The sequence below is a fragment of the Tupaia chinensis genome, unplaced genomic scaffold, assembly GCF_000334495.1.
Source record: "Tupaia chinensis unplaced genomic scaffold, TupChi_1.0 Scaffold000235_1, whole genome shotgun sequence".
NCBI lineage: Eukaryota > Metazoa > Chordata > Mammalia > Scandentia > Tupaiidae > Tupaia > Tupaia belangeri.
In genome coordinates, this window is record NW_006159713.1 from 5,179,127 (window position 1) to 5,189,657 (window position 10,531).

General features: G+C 58.4%; 1 protein-coding gene across 1 annotated transcript in view; it reads left to right on the plus strand.

Moving 5' to 3' along the window:
* Nucleotides 1-10,531, plus strand: part of KATNB1 (katanin regulatory subunit B1) — a 40,711-nt gene that overhangs the window by 29,520 nt on the left and 660 nt on the right. Inside the window, exons 5-19 of the mRNA XM_006148442.3 lie at nt 5,071-5,171; nt 5,459-5,500; nt 6,384-6,467; nt 6,651-6,766; nt 7,149-7,220; nt 7,364-7,514; nt 7,656-7,846; nt 7,970-8,100; nt 8,492-8,542; nt 9,006-9,073; nt 9,172-9,291; nt 9,400-9,549; nt 9,857-9,933; nt 10,013-10,087; nt 10,311-10,427. Coding sequence (XP_006148504.1) covers nt 5,071-5,171; nt 5,459-5,500; nt 6,384-6,467; nt 6,651-6,766; nt 7,149-7,220; nt 7,364-7,514; nt 7,656-7,846; nt 7,970-8,100; nt 8,492-8,542; nt 9,006-9,073; nt 9,172-9,291; nt 9,400-9,549; nt 9,857-9,933; nt 10,013-10,087; nt 10,311-10,427 — 1,546 coding nt within the window. The remainder of the gene's footprint in view (nt 1-5,070; nt 5,172-5,458; nt 5,501-6,383; nt 6,468-6,650; nt 6,767-7,148; nt 7,221-7,363; nt 7,515-7,655; nt 7,847-7,969; nt 8,101-8,491; nt 8,543-9,005; nt 9,074-9,171; nt 9,292-9,399; nt 9,550-9,856; nt 9,934-10,012; nt 10,088-10,310; nt 10,428-10,531) is intronic.

Consider the following 10,531-nt stretch of genomic DNA (forward strand, 5'->3'; position numbering starts at 1 on the left):
GCATGTAGATATATTCACAACCACACACACACACACACACACACACATATATATATATATACACACACACATATATATATGTATATGTATGTATGTATCTGTTTCTTCCATGAGCAAGAGAGACTGTCAGAGACCCAGTCCCCCTGCCCCCCACTGCATGACCGGTCTCAGCCTTCTCAGCTGGCCTGCATCACAGTCACACATCCACATGTGCCTGATATGCTCAGGGAGGGCCCAGGACACCAACCCAGGACCTCTCCGATGTCGGTCTAGTTGGGCCACCACCTGGCCCCCACCTTTCTTTGCTTTTTTTTAAAAAAGCACTGCACGTTCACCACTGCCTTCTTCCTACAGAAGAGGAGAACTGGGCTCTCTCATAGCTTCTTTGTTTCTAGCATCCCACTATCCTTTTTGTTTGTTTCGGTTTAGTTTTTGCTATAGGGTACATGCGCTGATGGGAGAGACAGAAAGCGAAAGTGAGAAAGCCCCATCCAGAAGGCATGGCCACGCCACAGTCCCTTCTCCTCCACTCTCCTCTCGGGATTTTGGGCACATGCACACATCTCTGCTATTCTGGGTTTCACGGCATCTCTCTCGGAGTTCTCCCTCTTTCTGGCGGTGTGCACGCTTACAGAGCTCGCCATGAGAGGATGGACGGCAGGGAGGGTGTTAGAGAACTTCTAATGCTGAACACGACTTTATTCTACCTCTTTCTTTTTAAAAATTTCTTTGCATTCTTGTTTAATATATATGAGGTAAAGTGTAGAATTCCGAGTTGGAAATCGTTATCCCTTCACTGCCTTTTAGGTTCCGGGGCTGCTGTTGGGCAGACTGGGCTGTGCTGTTCTCATCCTCGATCCTGCACACGGGCCCGACTTCTTTCTTCCTTCTCTCTCCTTCCTTCTTTCTCTCCCTCTCTCCTGCAAACTCATAGGCTCTTTGTCCTGGTGTCCTGACATTTCTCAGCGATGAGCCTTGGTGTGAACTGGTTTTCACCCCTGGTTCTAGGTCCTCACCAGGCCTTTGAGCCCGGAGTCTCGTGCCTCAGTTCCGGGCCAGATAGCAACTCTGCCTTCTCTCACAGCGGGGCTGCCTTGGCCTCGGAGGGCATTGCCCTAAGGCGATGTGGGCACAGCATTGCCAGCTCTTCAGTCATCGCAAGAGAGGCTGGAAATCTGGAACTGTATGTGCGATCCACTTGTTTTTCCATGTTGACAGCTAACTTGACAGTTTTTTCAGACACTGTGGAGGCCAGAACTGTGAGGTCCAAATAAACTGCTTGCTTGCTGCGTTTTGGCAGCTTCCAGTCCAGACTTCGCAGTGTGCCCAAAGCCCTGGAGAGGAGACGGCAGCATGGAGTTTGCTGAGGCTGCTTTCTCCACAATGAGCTCTTCTTGCTTGGCTGAGTCCCACAGGTCTTCCAGGCCTCTGCTCTGGTATATGCCCTGCGTCTACTGGACGACAGAGGCCACTGGTCACGCACACCCAGGGGCAGATCTCACCTGGCTCAGGAACAGCGGTTTTTTGACATAGGTGGTCCTCAAGACAGTTGGCGCTCCTGGAACTCTGAGGTAGTGCTTGCCTACCCAGCCACAGTCTAAGGACAGCAGAACCCAGGACCTCTTTGGTGACACACAAGGCTACCTGCTTAGCATCTCGGCAGAAGATTGCACTGCCTGGCCACGCCAGGACCCAAGGCACAGTCAATGGGGCTGGGAGGAACAAGCCCAGGGTGGCTGGGCTCTTCCTGAAAAGCAGAAAGCTCCCTGGGAAGCCTCTGCCCGGACTTGACTTCCAGGTGACAGACACTGAAGAGCCAGGGACAGAAGAGAAAGACCAAGGGCCCTGTGCCCCCGCCCCAGGCTTTCTCAGCCACGCTTGGACTCCTAAGAGAGATGCAGGAACCCTTGAGGTGGCTGAGGAGGGAAAACCGGAGGCCTCTGGCTTCCCAGGCACTGAACTCCAGGGCTGGATCCTCTACTAGGAGCTCCTGCCAATGCATGGCCTAGGCTCCACGCCCAGGAGCCGGACTTAGTAGTGGGGTAGGCCCAGACTTAGTAGTGGGGTAGCTAGCTTCCCGGTGATGCCAATGCACAACCAGGTTGGCAGGGCCCCCTTTGTGACAGATGGGCAAACAGGCCGAGAGAGGGTGCTGAGAGTGTACAGACCCTGTGGCCACAGGGAGTAGAACCTGGGACTCGATCCCGGCGCCAAGACTCCCATCCGGTGCTCTTTGCTCTCCGTTTGCTGCTTCACAGTTTGGGGAGAGAGGGAGTTCTCCAGTGGAAGAGGAACTCGCCTTAGCAGGTAGAGTTAAGACCTCAGGCCACCTTCATCTGCACCTGTCAGAGCCTGGCTGACAGTGACAGTCACAGTAAGGCCCCACGTGCAGAAAGGGTGCTGAGAGCTGCCTGACTTGAAAGGCCGCCCATCACTGGAGGATTCAGGCCCAGGCGGAGCAGCTGGAAGACTTGGGAGTACAGTGGACAGACCCAGAGACCCCTCTGCGCTACAGTTCCTGGATCCAGTCAGCCGGCCCATGCTTCGGAGCATTTCTGAGGGCCCTCGTAGGGCAGAAGTCACCCCAGAAGAATGTGGTCCTGCCTGCTTTCAACAGCGCAGCCAGAGGGCGTGGGTGGCTCAGCCCACAGGAAGGCTGACTGTGCTCACGATGTTGGCCCACGCAGGGGTGGGACTCCACCGCATCCTCAGGGCGAGGCAGGATTTGGAAGCTTTGCTGTGGGGTGCAGAGCGAGTGGGCTGGGGGCAGGCAGAGACTGGAGCAAGAACCGGCATGAGCCCAGACTGGGCAGTGCATATGCAAGGCCTCCTCGGCCAGCCAGGCAGGGCTGAGTCCTAGCAGCACGGCAGCTGCAGAGAGCAAGGGAAGCCGCCACTCAGGTTTTGGTGCGGTTGAATGAGATGCTCGTTGAGCGGCCATGGCAGGTGTCTCGGGCTGGAGAAGGATGTGGAGGAGGCCTAGTCCCAGCACCAGCAGGGCCTGTGCAGAGGGGTGCTTGGAAGGATGGGCGGATGCAGGGGACAGAAGGGTGGCCTTTGTCCTCAAGGCAGAGAACGATGACCTCAGCTCACTCTTATCCTGCTCTTATGCTGGGCCTGGCCCCGTCCTCGGAGCCTTCTCACAGATGAGCTCCCTTGACCCGGGTAAAGCAGGAGTCCAAGGACGCTGCCTGAGAGCCGATGCCTGGTCTGAATTCTGCTCTGCTTTGCTCTCCGAGCCTCAGGCTCTGCCCCACCTTCTGGTGTGGGATGGAACTTGGTGGCCCAGTGCCTGGAAATTATTTGCCCATTGAGCACCAGAAGTGCTCAGAAGACCTGCTGGGATTGAGGGAGGTGCCCAGGTGGCCATGACACTGGGTAGCAGGTGGCCGGTGGCCCTGAAGGAGAACGTGAGGCCTGAAGAAGAAGAGAGAAGGCAGGCCTTCTGTAGGAAGAAATTAGAACTTGAGTAATTATTAGTGGTATTTACTGAGGACTTACTACGTATTGGGTCCATGCTAAGCTCTTTATGTTCATTTTCTTACTCAATTCTGACTGAGCATGAGGCCCAGAGAGGGTAAGTGGTCACCCAAGGTCACACAGCAAGCATGCAGCAGAGCCAAGACTGACCCCAGTAATGTCTGCCTCCAGAGCCCTCCAGAGCCCACATCTGAGCATCAGGGATGAAGAAGGACTTTTAGTAGAGTTCATTTAATTCAGCCAGTGCTTGGATCTAAGCCCTCCTGTCTCCAAAGCGTTATGTCTGGAGTCTTGCACACCTGCTCTAACAGGGAACTCTGTCTTACAAAGTGCCGTACTTTACCTGGCTCAGCCCTGAGGGTCGCTGGACTTCTGTACTCTTGTCCAGGGCTCGGGCCGATCGTTTCATCAGAAAGCAGAATTATGAATCTTTCAAAAAGCAAGACATATGAGCCAGATTCAAGGGTACCAGAGACTACCCCGAAGCAGAAGCACAGAGTTTGCCTCCCATGGAGCCAGGCCTGATTATGGAGCTGCCTGAAGAGCCTCGGAGGATGGGAGGCATGGTTGGTAGGGCACCGATACATGACCGGTGTCTGGCCCTGGGAACCGCCTGGCCCTCGCTGCAGCTTTCCTGAGATCTCCCAGTTCTTATAGCTCCTCAGCTTGTCCTCATGGCCACCCTCAAGATTTCTTGTCCAGGGGTCACCCCAGAGGGCCAGTGTGCGCACCACGGCCACCCCAGACACGCCCTTCAATAGCCCTGCATGAGGTCTTTGCCCCCCCCCCCCTTCCATCTGTCTAACACAGCAACCCTCTTCCACCACCTATGACATCTGCTCAGATACCACCTCTCCCAAGAAGCCTTTCTAGATTTCTCTGTTTCAACCAAGTAGCTTCTTTCCAGCCTGCACCTCTCCTGATCTCTCTCCTTGTGCTGTCTCGGGTGGGGTTGGGTACCCTGCAGACTGTAAGCTCCATGTTCACAGGGCCTGAACTGAACAAAGCAGTTCCTGGCTCTGCTGGATCTGTGTCTTTGCTCATGTGAGAAGACACTAGGACACAAGGTCCAAGGGTGCAGTCTGTAGCGAGGCTGTGCCATGTGTTCTTGGGACTTGAGTAGCGAAAGAAAGGGCTATCTTTTTTGTTGTTGTTGTTAAGTTTTGTTTGTTTGTTATGTCTGGAGTCTTGCACACCTGCTCTAACAGGGAACTCTGTCTTACAAAGTGCCGTACTTTACCTGTGTTTCCATAGGTGCATGTGCTCACCAGAGAGAGAGAGAGAGAAAGTGGGAAATCACCACCAGGGGAGATGGCCATGCCACAACCCCTTCCCCTCCCTCCTTCTCCCGGGATTTTGGGCACACACGCACACGTGCACGGCCTGATTTTCTGTCATCTCTGAAGGAGTAGGAAAATGACTTGTTGGGGTGGTGGGACTCTGGCTGGTTCCGCCCTCTTCCTGCAACCTCCAGGCTATTTTTCTGTGCAGTTAAAACCAGCACACACACAGCAGTGGCCACAGCAGTCCGTGTCTGCTAGCCACCTGGCTGGCCTCTCACGCCTGTCCCCTCTCTCTCCTCCTCATTAGTTCTTCGCACACTCATGGGACACAAAGCCAACATCTGCAGCCTGGATTTCCATCCCTATGGCGAGTTCGTAGCCTCTGGTTCCCAGGACACGAACATCAAGGTGAGTAGACACTCAGTGCCTTCCACTGGCCTGGCAGTGGGACGAGGCCTGAGCTGCCCTCGGGGGCAGGCTTCTGTCTGCAGCAGTGCCCACACTGCCTAGGCAGGCCTTTGCCAGACATTACTGCTCAGCGTACCCAGCTTCTGGCCTGTCATTGTGGGGCAAGATGACCTGGTGGTGCCTAGACACCCCGTCTCTGCTCACGGCTACAAACTGTCCCCTGGTCCAGCTCCAGGACCTGCTCATGACCTCTGCTGACTCTGTCCCTCTGCTCCTCTCCCACACAGCTCTGGGACATCAGGAGGAAAGGCTGTGTCTTCCGATACAGGGTAAGGGCAGCAGCCTGTCGGTCACTGCACAGCCCCATGTAGACGCTGAGTCTGGCACTGAGCCCAGACCCTGGCGGGGGGAGGGACTGCTGTCTAGCTTGGGCAAGGACACGGAACATGGACCTGGAGCAGAGCAGGACTCCCTGACTCCTAGAGCGCCCCGAGGCTGTGCTGACTGCGTGCTCCATGCTCTGGTCGGGAAGGCAGGTAACTGGCATCGTTAGGTGGCCAGAATCCTGTTCCTAGGAGTTTGACAGCACCATTTTGTTGTTGTTGTTGTTGTTGTTGTTTTTCTTTTATTAAAGAAATTTTTGCTATAGGGTAGGTATATTCACCAGAGAGACAGAAAGCAAGAACCTGCTCCCCTCTCCCCTGTGGGGATGGCCACATCACAATCCCTTCTCCTCCATTCTCCTCTCGGGATTTTGGGCATGCACACACACATGTGCCTGGCATGTTTTAAGCCACCAGGTCCAGGATTCAAACCACAGTCGACTATGTGGGAATCCAGCGGTGTAACCACTATACCATCTGCTGGGCCCAAGAAGCACCATGTTTTTAGCAAATAATTTTGTTCAGAGGTTTCAGAACCTTTAATGTCAAAAGAGGTATCTACAGCTCCCAAAGGGGGCAGGAGATACATGGTTGCCCATGCAATATGACCATGTAGTCTTCACGCCCTGCAGGCCTGGGTCCAAGGCCACACTAGAGAAGGGTACTTCTGTGACATTTTGGCTGTGACCATCTGTCCCACCTGTACCCGTTCCCCAGGCAGAGACGGGACAGAGGGTACCATGTTGGGTGGGGACGGAGTGAGTAGGCGGGGAGAGAGCACTTGGATTCAAGCCCTAGGGTGAGCTGAGCTCTGTCCTCCCCGTGTCAGGGGCACAGCCAGGCCGTGCGGTGTCTCCGGTTCAGCCCTGACGGGAAGTGGCTGGCCTCGGCTGCAGATGACCACACAGTGAAGGTAGCTCTGGTATTCCTGGGGCCGGCAGTGGGGACAGGGTCTGCTGATCACACCTCCCTCCCAATGGGCTTGCAAAGCCTGTCTGCAGTGGGAGGTGGTTTGCGGATAAAGGGCTTGGGTTGGACCCGAGGGAGCACGGGCAAGAAGCTGGCCCAGCCCTGACCTGCAGCCTGCCCCGCCCAGCTCTGGGATCTTACTGCTGGTAAGATGATGTCTGAGTTCCCTGGTCACACGGGGCCTGTCAACGTGGTGGAGTTTCACCCCAACGAGTATCTCCTGGCTTCAGGCAGCTCTGACAGGTGAGAAGGAGCAGGCCGCATTGCCGACTTCTGGCCCTCACTGATCTGTCCTCTGAATGTATGTCTCTGTCCCCCAGCTGTTGGTGTCCTACACTTGTTGGTCCTGCAGACTGGCCCAGGCTCGGACCCTGGTCCCCATTCCCCAGCTCTGGGTCCCTGGCCCTAGTGTCCTGGGCCATCAGGAGTGCTTGGAGACCCAAGGTCCCTGGGGGACCCACAGTGCAAGGAGGCCCATGTTCACTTCCTCCCCCACCCTCGAGTCAGGGCCAGCCTGAGTTGCTCCTGGTGCCATGCCCAGGGGAGAAGCATCGGGGACAGTGACTTCCTGGGCCTTGGGCTGTGTGGGGTCTAGCTGCCCAGCACAGCACAACCACCTTTACAGGACCATTCGTTTCTGGGATCTGGAGAAATTCCAGGTGGTGAGCTGCATCGAAGGGGAGCCAGGGCCTGTCAGGTATGAGGCGAGGCGACAGGAGGAGGGCGGATGGCTCTTCCCATCCCTGCTCTGCTCCCTCTGTGTCCTGGCCTTGCTGATTTCTTGGGGTAGGGACCAGGCCGAGCACCCCAGGACTCACGGCCAGCTCTCCTCTGGCCCAGGAGCGTCCTCTTCAACCCCGATGGCTGCTGCCTATACAGCGGCTGCCAGGACTCGCTGCGCGTCTACGGCTGGGAGCCCGAGCGCTGCTTTGATGTGGTTCTCGTCAACTGGGGCAAGGTGGCCGACCTGGCCATCTGCAACGACCAGCTGGTGAGAGCATTGCCCCCCACCTGTCCTCGTGCCAGGCCACTGCCCATCTCCTCCTCAGGCCCCCACTCCCGCCCCACCCTGCTCTGCTGGGATCCTGCCCCCAGACCCAAGGCCTGACCCCAGCTCTGCTGCTTCCTGCAGATAGGCGTGGCCTTCTCCCAGAGCAACGTCTCCTCTTATGTGGTGGACCTGACGCGGGTCACCAGGACCGGCACGGTGGCCCAGGATCCTGTGCAGGACAGCCGGCCTCTGGCGCAGCAGCCCTCCAACCCCAGCGCCCCGCTCCGGCGCATCTACGAGCGGCCCAGCACAACCTGCAGCAAGCCCCAGAGGTGGGGTGCCTGGGGGCCCTCAGGTGCACAGGAGTGGGGGGCCAATCTCGAGGAAGGCCTCAGGGACCCAGTCCCAGGCTCACCAGGGGCCCTGCTTCCTCTGGGCTTGGCCCTGACCCCCAGGGTGAAGCAGAACTCGGAGAGCGAGCGCCGCAGCCCCAGCAGCGAGGATGACCGGGATGAGCGGGAGTCTCGGGCAGAGATCCAGAACGCCGAGGACTACAACGAGATCTTCCAGCCCAAGAACAGCATCAGTGAGGCCAGCCTCGCCCTCCCCTCCGAGCCGGGTCCCCATTTGTGCACTGTGGGCAGGGTCCTTCCCAGGGATGTCGTCGCCATGGGTCTTCGTCCTCTTAGCTTCATTCCTAACCCACCTGCCCCAGGCTCTGCCCTCGTGTCTTCCAGGCCGTGCCAGGCTGTGATTCTGCAGGGCCGAGAATAGGAACTGGCTGCTGGGTACCCTTAATTAGCCCGGCCCTGAGCAAAGGGGATGCCTGTGAGAAGGGGCAGGCCTAAGGGTACATGGGCCAGGAGCAGGGTCGTGGGTCTGTAGCCGATGTTTCCATCCCAGGGGGGCCAGCCAGGGGGTTTCACAGGAGCTCTGGGCTGGCCGAGGTGAGTCCTCAGCCCACTTTGCCTCTGCAGGTCGAACGCCACCCCGAAGAAGTGAGCCCTTCCCAGCACCCCCAGAGGATGGTGAGTCGGGGAGAGCCTGCTCCCTAGCCCACCCAATGAGTCCCTTCCCCAAGCCTGTGCCAGCCCTCCCCACCTTGTTCTCCCCGGAGAGAGCGCCCTCTCGCTTCCCTCTCAAGGCTGGGCTTGCTTAGAGCCCCCCTTCTCACTTCAGCACCCGCCAGCACTCAGGACACACTCCAGCCCAATTAGTGACAGGCTTGTCACACCGGGGGTGTCCTGGGTCCCTCCACAAACAGCCCTAGGCTGACTAGGTGGAGAGGGAAGAGACAGGCCCAGCCCTGCCCTCAGGGCTGCTCCAGGACCCCAACACCGAGGGCCCCTCCCTGGCTCCCAGCTGCCTCCCCAGCTGCCACACTGGCTGCAGCGCCATCCCTAGTGACAGATGTGCCCAGAGTCCCACCCCAGCCCTGCCCTCCTGCCATAGCTCTTGGCCTGACCCATGGGCTTTCCCTTCTGCCTCCAGACACGACCACAACAAAGGAGGCAACAAAGCCCAGCCCCGCCATGGACGTGCAGTTCCCGCTGCCAAATGTATGTTGGAGTGGAGGCCTGGCGGGCAGGGGAGGGCTCCCAAATGGGAGGTGGAGGGAAGGCCCAGGCGGCTGCCAGCTGAACTTGGATGCCCTCAGCTCGAGGTCCCGCCCCGGCCCCCAGTCATCACTTCCACACCTGCACCCAAGGCTGAGCCTGCCATCATCCCTGCTGCCCGGAACGAGCCCATCGGGCTGAAGGCCTCCGACTTCCTGCCTGTGAGTGGGGCCCAGCCCTAGGGGTGGGGGTGTAGGGGGCAAGGGCCGACCTCTGCTGCCTGCCTACCCCCGGCCCCCATGCCAGTATCTGGTGCCTGTCCTACACAGGCTGTGAAGATCCCCCAGCAGGCGGAGCTGGTGGACGAGGACGCCATGTCGCAGATCCGCAAAGGCCACGACACCATGTGCGTGGTGCTCACCAGCCGCCATAAGAACCTGGACACCGTGCGGGCTGTGTGGACCACGGGCGACATCAAGGCAAGCGCCCAGCCTCGCCTGGGACCCAGCTCACTCCTGCCCATTCCCCTGCCTGCCAGGGCTTAGGGCTGAACTGAGAAGAAGCCACACGGGGTAGAGGGCAGGCGGGGCTCGGAGACACGCCACCACACCGTGCCTGACTACCGTTATTTCTGCCTCCATTGTCACACGTGGCCATGTACCTATTTGTGGCCAGACTTGGCACTGGTCATTTTCAGCGTGGTCTTGCTAACCCCCTGCAGTGAACCCCACCAACACACCCAACAGGGGCCACACTGGCCCCACCCCGACGGTGCTCTCTTTGCAGACATCGGTGGACTCAGCCGTGGCCATCAACGACCTGTCAGTGGTGGTGGACCTCCTGAACATCGTCAACCAGAAAGCGTAAGAGGAGCGGCGGGGGAGGATGTGGGCGGAGTGGGCAGGGCTGGGCTGATGCCGTCATGCCCCGGCCTCTCCTCAGCTCTCTGTGGAAGCTGGACCTGTGCACCACGGTCCTGCCGCAGATCGAGAAGCTGCTGCAGAGCAAGTATGAGAGGTACGAGGGAGGAAGCCATGCCTGGCTGGCAGCCGGGGGAGGAGAGGCAGGAGGGCTCCTCTATGGGCCACAGGAAAGACCCCGGAGGTTGCTGTGAAGCTTTGCCGCCCCTCCATGTTCCCAGGAAAAGGCGCGAAGGTGTGCGTGTCTTCCTGCACCTCACCTCTGTCTCTCTCCCTGTTTCTCGTTCTGTCTGTGGCCCTGGGTCCGTGTGCCCCTGAAGCTATGTCCAGACGGGCTGCACCTCCCTGAAGCTGATCCTGCAGCGGTTTCTACCCCTGATCACTGACATCCTGGCTGCTCCGCCCTCTGTGGGCGTGGACATCAGCAGGGAGGAGAGGTGAGGGCTGCAGGGTGTGGGTTGGGGTAGGGGTTGCCACAGAGGCGGGGGAACACAGGCCTGGGGGCCCGGGCCCTGCTTGTTGATCATCCCGCTGAAACACT